At 54.5% G+C, this 16,281-nt stretch overlaps 1 protein-coding gene across 24 annotated transcripts in view; it reads left to right on the forward strand.

The window, feature by feature from the left end:
- DYSF (dysferlin) overlaps positions 1–16,281 on the forward strand; it is a 224,963-nt gene that overhangs the window by 116,661 nt on the left and 92,021 nt on the right. For all 24 annotated transcript variants that reach the window (XR_008289401.1, XM_053200742.1, XM_053200746.1 and 21 more), the window contains 4 exons: positions 802–916; positions 1,196–1,301; positions 1,572–1,714; positions 3,475–3,648. Coding sequence is in view for 23 of the 24 variants with exons in the window: in XM_053200742.1 (XP_053056717.1) it covers positions 802–916; positions 1,196–1,301; positions 1,572–1,714; positions 3,475–3,648 (538 nt within the window). In the remaining variant the exon portion in view is untranslated. The remainder of the gene's footprint in view (positions 1–801; positions 917–1,195; positions 1,302–1,571; positions 1,715–3,474; positions 3,649–16,281) is intronic.

A 16,281-nucleotide genomic window follows, 5' to 3' on the forward strand; every position in this document is an offset into this window, starting at 1 on the left:
GAAGCAGGCTCCAGGCTCTGAGCTGTCAGCATGGAACCCGATGTGGGGCTCAAACCTACAGACCGCAAAATCATGACCTGAGCCAAAGTCGGACGCTTACCCGACTGAGCCACCCAGGCGACCCAAGAAAGTCCTTTATTATTAAACTAAAGTTGGCCTCCATTTGAATTTGCATCCATTGGTTGCAACCTTCTTCTCCAAGAGGTCACAGCCTGTTTCTTCCTCTCTGTGTTAACCCTTCCCATGCCTGAGGCCCCTCCTCTCTCTCTTAAGTGGCTCTCAGAACAAGGCGGTCTATCTGTATCACCGTCCTTTCTCTCTTTCTCCTTTCTCTTTTCCTGTTTGACGTTCAACAACTGGATTTCTTTCTTTCTTTCTTTCTTTCTTTCTTTCTTTCTTTCTTTCTTTTTTGCTTTTTTTAAAAAAATTGAAGTATAATATATATTATCTCAAGCATGCAATTCTTAAGCATACAGCTTGATGACATTTTCCATTTCAACAACTATCTATCTATCTATTGAGCTTCAACACCCACCAGGCTTTTGGTGTCTTCAGCCCTCTCTCTCGTTGATGTCTTTTTCTTTATCTTGGGTGGTGGTATATTCTTTTGTCTATGAGTGTCTCTAGGTGTCCCTGTGTCCCCTTTTCTCTCTCCCCTTGACCCTCTGCCCCTCCTTTCCCTCTTCTCTTTACCCTGTTGTTGGTGGGGTGAGGCTGATGCAGGAAGCTTGGCCAAGGCCTTGGGGTACTCTGCTGGAGGTGGGGATAGGTGGGGAGGTTCTGACCCTTCCCCTCCTCCAGCCTGCTCCATGACATTGACGCGGGCCACCTGAGTTTTGTGGAGGAGGTGTTTGAGAACCAGACCCGGCTCCCTGGTGGCCAGTGGATCTACATGAGTGACAACTACACGGATGTGGTAAGTGGGTGCTCCAGGGGCAGGTGGCATTTGCTTTCCTGGGGTCCTGGATATTTGGGCTCAGGAGGGTCCTGTGGCTCAGAGGAGATGGGACATTTTCTCTCCCGTTCCCAAGTCCCCAGCTTCATGCTCTGGTTTCCAGAGAAACAGTGTGAGAACCAGTGTGGGTAGGATGCTGATCTGGAGTGGCACCTGGGGCTTCAGGGATATATGTTGTTAAGTTGCATTTTTTCTGCTTCCCTGCTGATACCTGTCTCTTCTCACACTTGCCTGTCCTAGAATGGGGAGAAGGTGCTTCCCAAGGATGACATTGAGTGCCCCCTGGGCTGGAAGTGGGAAGATGAAGAGTGGTCCACGGACCTCAATCGGGCCGTTGATGAGCAAGGTGGGCAGCACATGGGGCCCGATGGGACCCACCCCAGCAAGATCAAGAGGTGTGCTGGTGGGACAGCTGAGTGCAGGGCCTTTTGCCCCGGGGCACCGGCCTTCAATGGGCTGCTTCATCCAGGGGACTTCTTAGATCAGCCCATACTTGTAGCTATAAATTAAGAGTCGGTGGTCAGTCATGAGCCTGTGAGTGTGCTCCAGAGGGAGAGAGAGCCTCTGGAAAGATGGGGAATGGCCGGGCAATGACTGACAGGTGCCCTTCCCCCAGGCTGGGAGTACAGTATCCCCATCCCCCCGGATCGGAAGCCAAAGCACTGGGTTCCTGCTGAGAAGATGTACTACACGCACCGTCGACGGCGCTGGGTCCGCCTGCGCAGGAGGGACCTCAGCCAGATGGAGGCACTGAAGAGGGTGAGCCCACTAGGTGGTGGGTGGGATGAAGCCCTGGCTGGGGGAGGCCAGCTGGGCACATGTGTGCACAGACACACGCGTGTGTGCTCAGGACACGTATAAGGCACATGAGCTCCCTCGAGATGCTCACAGATCACACTCAGCATGTGCACAGTGCACACGCAGATCTTCCCATGCTTGTCCAGATGCTCACAGCCAGATGCCCATGACTACGCAAGGAGATGCACTTGGAACTGCACAAGACCTGGAGGTACAAAGACATAGCCAGACTCTGGCTGTGGCTGCGTGTCCTAGAGGCAGGGTCTGAGCACGGCTTTGGCTGCAGGTAGTTTACGGAAGCAGTGCTCTCAGGAGTGCTGGGAGCAAAGATGTGGTCTTAGGCCAAGTCAAATTTGGTCTGAGCTGTGGCTTGGGGAGGGGTGCCCCTTGGAGCAGCAGAAAATCATTCTCACCTGGAGGCAAGGGGGCTGGGGTTTGTACCCTCTTAGCTGTGTCATCGGCTGGGGCTGCTGGGGCTGGGCTGAGGGACGCACCCTCCCCATGGGGCTTGCTTCCTTCAGCATGGGCAGTTCCCTGGAGAAGGGGTCCGCTGGAGCTGGTAGGTGAGGACGTATGTATCGTGTGAGTTTGCCAGCTGGGAGAGTGGCCTCGGTGGGCTCCCTCAGCATTTACCAGGGGATGTGTACACAGTGCAAGTACACATGCCCACAGGCATGCCCGTATACCCACAGCACAGAGGCGTAGAGTGGACACATGAGTGCACACAGCACATGCACCTGCTCCTAGAGTCCTGCAGATGCCCAGGTGCTGCACAGCCTCAGTGCCTGTCTTCCCTGGGGCCTCTTGCTCTGTGTTCTTCCTTCCCAAGCACGCAGTTGAATTTTGGTCCAAGAACCAGGCCTCCCCCAGTCCAAAAGTAGCCTTTGGCATCACCCAAATTTCTTCCTTTCTCTTTGGGCACAGAGAATCTAGACAAGTATGTCACTGGGTCCAGGGAGAAGCAAGGTTTTGAGGCAACAAACCATTTTTGGTGCCATGAACCAGACAGACTCAGCTCTCCCTGCAGGAGCACCCAGGGGACAGAGGTGAACCGTGTCAGGCAGCGTGGCTTGCCCAGTCCAGCTTCCCTCTAGGACAGGCACTTACTGCTTAGTTCATAGCCTGAGACTGAGGCGTACCCGAGGACAGTCTCTCAGGTCACCAGCTGAATAGGAAGGGACTTCCAGGTCTCTCTCCAGGTCTGGGAAAGGGTCCCCTCGAGGAAATGTGGGGGCGGGGTACCTCCACAGCTGACCTAGGTCTAGCCTAAGGAAAAAGAGCCTGGAGTCGGGAAACAGAATCTTCATTTACCCTCTTCTATTTTTATAAGCTGGGAGGTGAAGAAGAAAAAGGAAATGACAAGAAAACCTTGGATCCATGAAATCCATTCTTAATCTGAGTAAACAAACAAACCCAAAGCCGAGTGTTTTCAGCCCTGCTTTAGTCGACCTTCCCTTTCTGGCTCCTTGGGTCCCCACAACCCGGGAAGCCTCTTCCCCTCCTGATTTTCTGACTCGGGCTCCTTCTTGTCATTGCAGAAGCTGCTCAGAGCCCCCCTCCTCCAGGTAGCCCTCCCAGGTTTTCCCACCTGGAGGGTGCTGGTGTGAAGCGGGTGGGGACTCCTGGAGGGCAAGCCAGAGAGGCACAGCAGGAGTCCAGCCCAAGGACTCCTTGCAAGCCTCCAAGCAGTGCCTGAGCCTGCCCTGTTCTCTCCCATGCAGCACAGGCAGGCAGAGGCGGAGGGCGAGGGCTGGGAGTACGCCTCGCTCTTTGGCTGGAAGTTCCACCTGGAGTACCGCAAGACGGATGCCTTCCGCCGCCGCCGCTGGCGCCGCCGCATGGAGCCCCTGGAGAAGACAGGGCCTGCGGCCGTGTTTGCCCTCGAGGGAGCTCTGGTACGTTGTCCCTGGGCCTGTGGTGGGTCAGCGGGGTGCAACTTGCTTTCCAGGGCTGTTCAGGGCTGAAGTAGGAGCCCGCGGGATAGCACTTCAGATGGAACAGCGGCTGGTCACCTTGGCTACACAGTTCCTTTAGGGTTGCCTGTGGGGAAAGTAGATGGCAGTCTGGGTGTGCTCCTAAAATAAAATGGCTCCCTTCTTGGCACTGGGACATCCACTGCTGCTTTGTGTAGTCAAGTTGGGAGCAGGCAGAGAGGGTCTCGGTCTGACCTATGGCTAGAGCCGAGGGACCTGGCTCTTCTTGAAGAGGCTGGCTGCTGCAGGGTGGGTCTCGGAGGCTTTGGCCTCACCCCAGGGAGTAGCCAGAGAGGTCTAATAACCCCTGAATGTCCTTGGTTGGACACAAGTGCTCCTTGGCTGGACAGAAGCCGTGTCACGGCATCCCTGGGAATTCTGGGGGAGAGATGTACCTCAGAAACTGAGTCCGCAGGCTGGCTTTCTGCCTTAGAGCACACTTTCTGGAGCAGGTCACATTGGGGCAGCTCAAGGTTACCTGGGGTCTGGTTGATGTGTTCCCCCAAAAGATGAGCAGACCCTTCCTGGCTAGTCTGAGTAGGGCCATTCTCCGCTCTGTTTTGGCCTGGGGATTTCTGGAGGTGGGAGGAGATACAGAGTCAGAGACCCTTCTTCTGAAATCTAGCCAGGACTGCCCATCCCCTGGGGCTTTGGGCTGTGACTCAGGGAGCAGTTCCCACCAGCTTCTATAACTGACATGTGCACCAGTTGTGTGTGTGTGCGTGTGTGTGTGTGTGTGTGTGTGTGTGTGCATGTGCGCATGTACATGAGGATTTGGTCTGAGTGAGGAGCAGTGGGTCTTTGCCTTGAACCAGAGAGTACAGAGGACAGGCCCAGGATCTGATGGGATGGAATCAGGGAGAGGAGGTGAAGTTGGCAGTGTCCCGAGAGGGGTTACAGCCCTCTTGGGCCTTGATGGTGGGCCAGGTGGCAGTATGGGAGAGGAAACCCTCTGGGGGCCGGATAATGCTGGATATCTGATGATGTCTTGGGGCCAAGTTGTGGGGAGGCTGAAAGGAGACGGCAGAGCTCTGGGCTGCTGGGCTCGTGCTCAGCCTGGGTGGGAGGAAACTGCTGCCCCAGCTGGAGCAGCCACAGCTGGAGGGCTTGTAGGGCAGGGCTGGTGTCCATTGACTCTCTTTGTCCTGTCAGAAAGGGCCTGGCGTGGGCGCAAGGCAGGGCCTGGGGGTGGTCTTGTGGCTCCAGCTGAGGGGTGGGAGGATAAAGGCCTCTGTGGCAGAACTGAGTCAGGGCCATGTCTGAGAAGGCTGGGCGGGCACCCTAAGGTGAACAGAAACTCAATGAAATGGGTTAAAGAGAGAAGAGGAGTTTAAGGGCTCAGATTGATGGGAGAGCCCAAGAGGCCAAACAGGCATTAAGCCTGGCAGGACTCTGTTTCTGACATCTGCCTCTGTCTTGGCCTCATTCTCACACTGCCTCACTCTGTGTGGTAACAAAGATGGTGCCCCCAAAAAAAGACTGACACCAACTTTATAGCCGGCAAAGTCCTGGTAGGTAAAATAGCACAGCCCACCTGGCATCCTCTGTTTTCCTCACAGTTGGAAGCCCCAGAGAGGAGAGTGCTATTTTCACCATAATGCTGTGACAGTCTCGTGGGTGACTAACTAGCTGTCTTGGTCATGTGCCCATGCCAGCCTGAAGGTGAAGAATGGAATGTCCTGATTGGCCACTTCGGTCATGCCCCTTTTCTGTAGTCGACAGCACCACCAGGATGGGGAGAAGAGCACCTGGAAAGGAAAAAAAAAAACCCAAACGGTGCTGGGCAAAGAGCTTTTGATGATGGCCACAGGACGCTGTTCAATGAGCAGTAGGGAACCAGTGTGGATTGTTGAGCAGAGGAGTGCTCTGGTCAGAGCTGGGCTTCAGGGCCATTAATCAAGTAGTCACGGAGGATGATTGGGGGTGGAAGAGTAGAGACCATCAGGAACCTTGATTAGTGATCTGGGATGAGGCGACCATCTGGGGTGGGAGCTAGGGGAGGCAGTAGAGGGCAGTATAGTGGCAGAGTTTGGAGAGGGTCAGATGGGCCCAGAGTCTCTGCTGGGTGCGTGGTAGGGCCTCTCCCATTGCTGGGCCATGGGGCGGGTGTGGTGGGCCTGGGGCTGCGATGAGTTCATGGCTGGCCCTGGCAAGTCTGACACACACGGTTAAGTGCTGTGTGAAGAAGGCGGACCTGGCAGCCGCTTGCCGGGCCGCTTAGGGCAGGAAGGCCAGGGCCGTGGGAGAGAGAACGCAAGGCCAGAGGTAGCCAGAGACACATGGACGGAAGTGTGGATGGGTTCCGGGGCTGGCCAGGATCTGGGGGAAGAAGAGGAACAAGGCTGGGGACCCACTGCCAAGCTTTCATGGCTTGGTGACTGGGAGAATGAAGGGGGGTACTTCCCAGACATGGAGAAACCAATCCGTTTATTCTTTATGTGGGAGAAAATGTGAGGGAGCATTGAAATCAAATGTCAAGGCAACAGACATGGGGAGGTGGTTGATTGTGAAGCAGATGTGACCTGCCTGTGATATGCAGAAGAAACCAACATAGTGAAGTCCTCTGAATCCTGGGGGAACTTGGCTGACATAGAGAACCAGAGGCAGACAGTGGTTGGAGAGGCTGGATCCCACAGACCTGGAGTTGGAGGACACAGTTTTGGAAAGTCTTTAGGTGTGGCCAGCATTTGGACAGGGCCACAGGCCCATTTGATGGTAACTATCTAGACTACTCTACTTTAGTGAATCGAACCTCCATCAGCACACAACACACACTCACACATGCACACACACACATGCGCACGCATACTCATACATGCACACAAACACTCTCTCTCTCTCACACACACACACACACACACACACACACACACACACACACTCCTCCATGGCCACTTTTATGTGCTCCTGCCCTGAACCTGCTGTCTTTTGTCCTGGGACATACTGATGCTCCAGCAAGGCATGGGAGCTAAAGTCCACCCTGCATCATGGGAGCAGATGGTAGGGATCTCTGGGTGCCAGGACCCAGCTACTGTCCTGGGTGCTGCCCTTACCTGCTGGTTACTTTTGTCTGCTGATTCGCCTGGTGAGAGCATGGTGGGATAGGTGAGGCTTCTCAGGGGAGCAGGTTTGGTTTGGATTCTGCCTTCTCTGCTTCCTAGCTGTGGACAGGTTACTTATCCCCTTAGCGACTCTGTTACCTCACCTGTGAAAGTCACTGCATCCTAGAGTCGTTGTAAGGAAAAACCACATGGCACGTCTTTAGTGCTTCTCAGCCTTAGTCAATGTAGGAGCAATATGGCAGCTTTGTTGCACACTCTTGATTACATGTCTGGGTGAACCTAGAGTCTACATTTCTAAGAGGACTCTGGGTGATGCCAGTGCTGTGGGTCCAAGGACCATCTCTGAGTAGTGAAGATGTGAAGTACATCGTGCCTGAGGAAGATGAGGGGGGTGGTCACATCGCCCTCCTTCCCTACTTGGATGGCTTTTTTTTTCCTTCATGTTTTTTAAAAATTTATTTATTTTGAGAGAGAGAGAGAGAGAGAGAGAGGGAGAGAGAGTGGGGAGGGGCAGAGAAAGAGAGGGAGAGAGAGACTCTCAGGCAGGCTCTGCACTGGTAGTGGGGTGGACACAGGACTCCAGGTGGGGCTCCAATTCACGAATAGCGAGATCATGACCTGAGCCAAAATCAAGAGTCAGATGCTTAGCCGACTGAGCCACCCAGGTGCCCCTTTAGATGCCTTTCAGAGAGAGGCGGAGTGTATCCATTATTTGGGGAAGGTGTGTGGCCAGGGTCCTAGAGAGGGAGACAGGGTATGATGACATGTTCTCCTTGCTCTTTGGTGGGAGAAAAGTGATTTTTACTTCTAATGATCCCCTGATCTGATGGTGGAGGCCTGGCTTACGGGGGACTCTTGTCTGATTAGGAAGAGAGGCATTCACATGTGAGTACAAATAAACCCCATAGGATCTGCATCTTTGACGTGCTGGAGGGCAGAATGAGAGTCATTCCAGAATGGTGGTGTCTAGGGAGGGAGGCTTCTTAGGGAAGGACATTGGGAGGCAGACCTTGAAGGAGTCCAGGGAAGAGCTGTGGGTGGTGGCCAGGTGGACTCCCTGGTAATCTGACATTTCTGGCTGTCTGGGCCCGAGCACCAGGCCTGTGGCGCCCCCTTGCCTCCTACCATCCTTCTCCTGGCCCACAGGTCCACCAGAAGGCCGAGCCTTGCCTGCCAGTTTCCCTCCTGAAGACATCTTGCTGGAAGGCAGGCCCTGTCTGCTCATTAGCACGGGCAGCCTTTCCCTGAAACCTTCTGCTGGGGCCAAGCCTGGCTCCCTCCATGGAGCGGGAGGCCCTGGCTCCGTCTGCTAATCGTCTGCTGTCTCCATCCCGAGCATTATTTTATTTTCGTATTATTCTTTTTCCAGCTAATATCCTGGCATTCCCAAAGACACCGGTTTCATAATCTTCCTGGCGTTCCCAGGGAGCTGGGAAGCAGAGCACAAAGCTGCTATTATAACGCGTTCCATCCAGCCTCCCTCTCCTCACCCCACACCCCTTGCTGCCGCCACCGCCGGCTCCCACCCAGGCACCCCTTCCCGACGCCACCAGCCTCTCTGGGAACTCTGGTGACGGCTGCTGGGATGAGCTCACGGAATTCATCCTGTCGCCCTTGCCCTGGGCCTGCCCTCCATGTGCAAGGATTTTTCCAGAGCCCTGCCTCTGTGCTTGGCCCCGAGGGTTAGGAAGGGTTTTCTGAAATGCCTGAGCCTGGGCAGGAGGGAAGGAGATGGGGACTCGGCAACATGTGCTCACAGCCTTGGAGATTTTTAGAGCTGGAAGGAGCTTTCATGTTCGAAAGGCACTCTCCACCTGGCTTTGGGTCCCTTTGAAATTGGATGCATGGTTGTGGGTGTGCGGATGTGATGTGTAAGCACATGGATGATGTGTGTGCACATAACAATATGTGCGCAATGTGCTTGTGTGTGATATGTATGTGCACGTATGTGTGTACATGTGTGTGATGTGCATGTATGTGCACATGTGTGTCTGTGGTGTGTAAATTCTGACATAAGGTTCACGGTTTCCTCCAATTCTCAAGGGAATTTAGGACCCCAAAGAGGATAAGAATTGCTAAAACCCATTTTGCCGTGTGCTAAAGATCAGGCTGAAAGCTTTATATACATTGTCTCATTTTATCCTCACAGTAACTCCAGAAGACTGGATTCTATTATTATACCCATTTTCCAGTTGGGGAGACTGAGGTTCCAGAACTGCACTGTCTAATACAGTAGCCACTAGCCACATGTGAGTATTTAAATTTACATTTAAAGTAATTAAAATAAGACAATTTAGTTCTCCAGTCACACCAACCACATGTCAAGTGCTCAATAGCCCCACCCGGCTCGTGGCTACCATTTTGGACAGTGTAGCTCTAGAACAGTTTCATCGTTGCAGAAAGTTCTGTTGGACAGTAGTGCTGTTCTAGAACAACTCTGAGCCCCTCATATTACTCCAGAAGAAACACCTGAGAAGGGGTTTGCCTAGTGGCCCAGCGTGAGTCAGTTCTAGAATCAAGGCCAGACAACGGGCTCTTCTGTCCTCTCTCCCCAAGTGTGTATCTCCATTCCTATTAAGGCGTAATGTCCTCCCCCTAGAGAGGGCCCTTGAGTGGGGTCCTAGGGAGGGTCCTGGGCTGCTGGCTAGAGCTCTTGGCTGTTGTGTAGCCATGTGGCTTGGCTTCCCTGGGGCAGTTAGAGGGGAGTTGGCAAAACTGCCGTCAGCCCTGAAAGCCTCCAGTTGGTTGTCAGAAGCCTGAGTCTTGACCTGAAGTGGAGAGGATCTACAGAGACAGGCATTCCCAGAACAAGCCTAGGGGCAGAGAAGAGCAGCTGGGACTTGGAAGTGCTGGGGGTGGGGGTGGGCGAGCTTGGGGAAAGGCTGGTGCCAGAGAGGAGCAATGTGGGTTTTGAGCTGGCTGAGAAGGAGGTCAGATGTGAGTGGGGAGGGGAGGGGCCGTCTCTGTACCTGGATGAAGCCCATGCCATACGCAGAGCATGCAGGCCCGGTTCCCAGAGCGGGCGCTTTGACCAGGGGCAGCGTCTGGGAGGTGAGAGGGGTTTGCCTCATTAAGTAATCAAAATCCCCACTGGTCTACACAGGCGGGGGAGGTGGCTGCAGGTTTCCCTGGATTCTATGTTTTGAGTATGGTAGCTGAGCACCTGTTCTCTACCTGGCTTTGTGCTAGCGGGAGCTAACGGAAGGCTGGCCAGCCGCTCAAGAGCCTTCTGCTGCCCCACACAGAAGGACCATTTGGGTAATTCCTTTAAATGGGTGGACCCTTGGATCAGTCTCACTCCAGATGTGGATGCTGAAGTCTTGAGGGTCCAATTGCATGTTTGGGTACCTGAGACAAAATGCCAGCACACAGGCATGCATGGGTGCTGAGGGGTGTGAGTGTCACAGCTGGGCAGATGTGTCTGGTGCCCCATGCGTGTCACGGTCCATGTGCTGGGGTCTGCAGCCACAATTGCTAGGGTGACCTTATAATTTATTGCCTATACTATGTGTAATCATGCTGGGAAAGAGGATAAGGGAGGGCCATCCCAGACAGACTGGAACCTGATTATGGCCCTGATTACGGAGGCACCCTGGCATTGGGTAAAACCTGCTTGAGCGTTCTCTGCAGCCTCCACGTTGGGAGACACGGAAAGCCTAGAGGGACGTATACGCGCGCACACACACATACACGCAGACGCTTGCGCCAGCCCACACGTGGCATCGTGGATTCTCCAGGTTTCCTGATTCCATTCCCAAACTCCCCAGGGGCCGGCCAGTAGTTTTGCAAGGATTTTTGCAGCTGCTTCCAAGCCTCGGCTCCAGCTGTAAATTAAACGGGGGTGCACCCTTGCCTGCTATTCTACTTAAGGTTGCAATCAGCCCTGATTAGGAAGGGAGGTCTGTGTTCCCGAGTTCCCTCTTTTAAAGCGTTCCCCTCCTTTGGCCTGGCCTGCTAGCCTGTGTGGGGTTTCCCTGGAAGCTGAGGCTGGGCAGCCAGGGCAGTGACGTGGGCCCTGGGCTCCCCAAGGCCCTGACTTGGCGCTCAGCCCTGTCCTGTCCCTGAGCCCTGCTCTGGTGCCGAGTTCTGATGGGGAAGCAGAAACTGGGAAGAGCCCCGAGAGGCTGCCGGGAGATGCCCTGGCTCTGCCAGTTAATTTGCTGTACAATCCTAGGGAAGACCTGACCCTCTCTGGGCCCCAGCTTTTTCACTTTCTAGATGGGGGTAAGAACAACACAGCAAAAATAAGCATCTCTCCTTACAGAACAGGCGTTGGCAAACGATAGCCTACGAGCCAAGTGTGGCCTCTGCCGGCTTGTATAGATGGGGTTTACTGGCACACGGCCGTGCTCATTTGTGTATGCATGGTGTGTGGCTGTTGAGACCATATGTCCTGCAGAGGTGTATTTACTCTCTGGCCCTTTCCGAACAACGTTTGCCACCTGTTCTAGAGCAGGCATTGCCTCCCCGCCCTGTTGGTGCATCATCTCCTTTAACCCTCCCAGCAGTCCTAAGAGATAGGTTTTATCATCACTCCCATTTTACGGATAGGCAAGTTGAGGTACAGCGAAGGCAAGTCATAATTGTCCTAGCGGCGTTTCCTCACATGAGTGTTACGAAAAATTTTGTGGATAATGGTGGGGTCATGCAGCGTTTATAGCATACTGCTCCTATGCTGCTGTTTGTTATTTGGATGTCCTAGCAAAGCCAGTAGTGGAGAAGAGATCCTGGCACTTCACCGTAGCGCGTGCTGGTCAGTGTTAAACAGCTGGCTCTCCAGAAAAAACATCCAAAAAACAAACTCAGCCTGGTTTGTAGTACTTGCTGGTTTCCGTGGTGTACATACCCCCGCTGTGGCCGATTTCAAGCTAGCAATGTGGCATCACTGAGAGTGGAGACGGGAAGAGATGAGCAGTAGCAGATGGTTAGATAGTATTTCCAGCCCACAGATACACTGGGCGCAAGTAACCTCAGGAGCAGGACAGTAGTCAAAGGTCATAAAATCATCAGGAAGTGATGAGTTTGAGTATCATCTTTGTTTCTAAAAAAATGTCTGTAGTTATAAATGCATGTGGTGTAATGGTTACAAATGGCTGTGTTTAACGGCTGGCTTGCAATACACCTGAAGATTTAAGAATCTGCTCTTATGATCTATGCAGGCCATCTCCAGCACTTGCTGCTCTGGGGGGGGTCCCCTGATCCTGTTTACATAAGAGATAAGGGCCCCGATCCGATCGTAGCAGCCTTCCTGACAGCTCTGTCCCTGTGCTCTTTGGGTCCATCAGGCATTGGGATTGGGTCCTCCTCATGAAGCCAGGAGAGCAGCTGGTCCCCGAAACCCACCTGCTTGACTCTGATGGGGTAGAGGGTACCCTTGTAGCCCCCTTGAGGTACCACCGAGGCTCTGTTGTTTGCTTCCTGACTGCCATGGTGTGGCTGCGGTGGCTCCGCCCTCTGCCTGCTCAGCCCCAGAGGCCCTCTGCTCAGCCTTTCCGCTGCATCTACCACTGCTCTTGCCCCTCCGTCCTGCCCCCGTGTTAGAGCTCCTGAGCTGGATGTCTAGGCCCTGTATGGATGAGGCATCGAACCACTGGCAAAGGGAGGAGGTGTGTGTGTGACAGACAAGCAGCAGCGCAGGAGGAATTCCAGACACACTAGCGGTCTGGCGCTTGATCTCATATCCAATTTAGGTGGGCTGAGGGGTCCCCTTCATAGGCTGCTTATTTTCCCAGAACCTGTCCGCCTCCTCCTGGTGTGGTGGCCGCACTAGGGTCCTAGGGCAGGAGTCCTCAGCAGGTAAAGTGGGTTTGGCCGCTGCCTCTGGCGACCCCCGGGGGCAGCTCCTCACGGTCCTAAGCTTGGGCTCCTCCAGAGATCCGTGGCCGCCAGCCGGGCAGCAGCGGGTTGGATGCTACCCAGTCCCCTGGGCGAGCAGTAGGATCCCTTACACAGCTAGCCCCAAGATGGAGTGCGTGGCCACAGACCACAGTCTGGGAGTCGCATCGGCATGAGCTATGGAGGCAGGAATGTGGCTGTGGGAAACCCAATGCCCAGGGCCCAGCCCTGGAGGCTGGGGAAGAGCGAGTGCATGGAGTGGGGGTGAAGGGTGGGTGGACAGAAAGCGGAGTGACAGCCGCCACTGCAGCCTGGCTCTCTCCACCCAGGGCTCTGAGCAGGAGCAGGAGTCAGCCAGCCTTTCTCTCCTTCCTTGCCCGGCCCCAGCTTCGCCCTTTAGCTGAGGCTTCCTCTAAGCTCTGGGGTGGGGGTGGCGGGGGGCACACATCCAGCATACTGCTGCTCCCCTTGAGTCAGCACCTCTTCTCTTTCCCCTCCTCCAGGAAGCTTTCCTGAATGGGGCCTTCCAAGGGTTCACTCCATTCTGTTCCACCCCAGAGATGGCTCCGTCCTCGGGGGGGGTGAGTCCCTATCGTTTGCTCTTTCTGTGGTGGCATCTTACTCTGAGCCTTCCGAGGGAAGCAGGGTGCTAGCTGATGTACGCTTTCCAGACCCTTCCCCTGGAACCTAGGGCCTAAATGCTGCCCACGTGGCTTAGGACAGGGAATGCCGATGATTCATTTTATGTGACAAATCTTCACTGGGTGACTATTAAGTGCCTGATGCCAGGCTGGGTGCTGGGGATAAAGGAGCGTGTGTGCCTTGCCTGGACACACGGAGAGACGGATACAGGAGAGAAGTGAGGAGAGGCTGAAGACATGTCCACCACAGCAGTATCCAGGCCTCAGTGATGACTGAGCTGAGGGAAGAGCTCAAGTTAGCTCACATGGGAGGACATTCAAGATCGAGAGAACAGCCCGTGCAAAGGTCCTATGGCAGAGAGAAGACGATGGATTCCAAATTGAAAGAAAACAGATTAAAGCAGGAAGGTATTGTTTAGCACGAGACTGGAGAGTTGAAAGATTTAAACTGACCTCACTCGCACCATTTGCTGAGTGCTGCTTGTGTGCTAGGAACCTTCCATGGGCTGTGGATGTTCCACTGCATTCCCTTTCCACCAGTGGTTCCCAGCTGGGGGCGATTTCTACCCCCACCCCATCCCTCAGGGGACATTCGACAATGTCTGAAGATATTTTTGGTCGTCACAACTGAGGGGTCAGGAAGCTGTGTTGGTCTCATGGGTACAGGCCAGGGATGCTGCTGAACATCCAGCAATGCACAAGACAGGCAGAGGGAAGGACTGACGGGAAGGTGGTGCTTCCCAGAAGCTCCCACATCGGGTTTTCTTGAGGCTTCATTGTTTGCTTTGAGAGAAATTCCTGGAGCGTGAGCCCTGTATGCCCACGCGTGAAAACCAAAAAATACTTCGGAGTGAAGGAAGTGTGACATTGGATTATCTGTTAATGTGCATATAGACTGAGCCCGGGTGACAGGCCGGCCTTCTTCTTAAGCTCTCTCCAGAGCTCATGCTCTGTCTCCTGAGGTGTCCACATTCATGTGTTCACTTACTCACTCGCTCTCCAGGTCTGTCTTGAGCACCTGCTGTGTGTGAGGTGTGCCGGGCGTATGACAGAATCCTCACAGAGGTCTCAGTGGGAGGAGATGGGTAGATGGGGGGTGCTAGATCCAGGGTGCCATGGAAGCACATGGGAGGGGTGCTTGACTCATCCTGGCAGGGTGACCTTGAGGATGAGGCTGGCCACCCAAGGAAAAAGAAGGAAAAGAAAGGGGCAGAAAGACTTATGTGCAAGAGGCCTGGGACAAGGAAGGGGCCCCCAGAGGGTCTCAGCTGGTTTGAGCGTGGAAATCATCAGGGATGGGGGCGTCTGGGAGCGTCCAGACTGCTGGAGACTCAATTCAGAGGCCACGTCTGGGCTGGCTGGGGGAAAGTTGGCCTCTCTCTGCTCCCAGGGCCTGAAGAGGATGCGTGCAGAGCACCCTGGGAAGGTCAGTGGGCCAGAGGATGTAAAGACGTTGGCCAGTGGGATGGGTAGAATTCTGCCCAGGCTGGGAACCAGGGTGGCTGCAGGGCCAGCACTCTGCTGGGAGGGACTGAACTTACTGGGTGTCCCTCAGCCTGGCTCCTCATTCTCCCAGCTTCTTCTCAGCAATCCCTATCTGTCGTTTTGAGCTGGGGGGGAAGGGAAGGAAGAGGCAGGTCTGCACTTGGGAGGTAGGTTAAAGGGTTGGGGGTGGCCGAGGACCCTGTGGATCCCCACTCTGGAGGCAGGACAGGTGGAGAAGCCCAGGCAGTGTGAGGGGTATGCCCCAAGGGGACACTGGTTCCTCCCTCTGAAGGACATTATTTCTCAGGGCCAGGGCCTGCTGTGGGCCAAACACTGAGCTAGGCCTGAGCTACCTGGCGCCCGCCCACGTGGAAATCCCAGGGAGGGGGACACCTTTTCTGATCACAGGAGGGCAGACTGCCCTTGGACAGAGACCCAGAAATTGCTGCCAAAGCCCCAGACAGAGGCCTCTTGGTGGGAGTGATGCTGAGGGGAGGCTAGGGGAGCCATCTGGAGGAGGCGTGAGGTGAGTGGGGATGTGCACTGGCAGCGATCCGCGAGCACGGAGGTCCCTGTAGGTACTGAGAGGGAGTGAAGAAATTATAGGGCTGGGGGGGGGCGGGGTCAGAGCCAGCCTCCCTCCCTTCACTCACCTTAGCATCCTACCCGTGGGGGGCACAGTGTATTGCAGGCTGAGGTGGAGGGGCTACAGGGGTCTGGGCCTTCCACCCTGCCTCCAGCTGAACCCCCTCTCGCCCCACCAAGGTGCCCTGGGTGGCACGGACTATGGCTATTGCACGGGGGGCTGGCCAAGCCCTGTTCTGAACTGCTTTCCTTGGCATCCCACACCTCACGCCCGGGGTGGCCTGCCGGCCCCCCCCTCCGCCCAGGTCCAGCCCTGTGTGCGGCCTTGCAGATCCTGAAACTGGGAGCCACTAGTTGCTGGACTTGGTACATGCCCTGGCGGGAGGCCAGTGTAACGTGGCCAGGCCAAATGCCTTTTCTGTTGGGAGCCCAGGATGCCTGGGGTCCACACCTGCTCAGGAGGGAAGGATTCAGGCATGGTGGCCTTTGGGTCTTTCCCTGTCTGTAGTATGACACCCCTCCCTGTTATCCTGCTCTCCTGTGTGTGTGTGTGTGTGTGTGTGTGTGTGTGCGTGCGTGCGAGTGTGTGTGTGTGTGTGTGTGTGTTGAGAGATTGATTGCTTGATTGATTGCTTTTGATTTCTACCCAGGGCTGTGGCTCCTGAAATGTCCACTTTTCCAGCTCCTGGAATAATTTTGAACAAATATGAGGTATATGAACCACCCCCGAGTATAATTGCAAACTTTATAGTTTATGACCTACCCTGCCTTTGTCCCACCTGTGCCTCATTTCTGCCTTTGTCCCACCTGTGCCTCATTTCTCTCATAAGATCATTAATGGCAAACATCGGTTGAGCATTTATTATGTGCCAGGAGCTGTGCTAAGAACAATATGTAATGTATTTCCTTAACAATGACAGCAGCTCTCTGAGCTAGATACTGTAGAA

The sequence above is a fragment of the Acinonyx jubatus genome, chromosome A3 (genome assembly GCF_027475565.1).
Source record: "Acinonyx jubatus isolate Ajub_Pintada_27869175 chromosome A3, VMU_Ajub_asm_v1.0, whole genome shotgun sequence".
Taxonomy (NCBI): Eukaryota; Metazoa; Chordata; class Mammalia; order Carnivora; family Felidae; genus Acinonyx; species Acinonyx jubatus.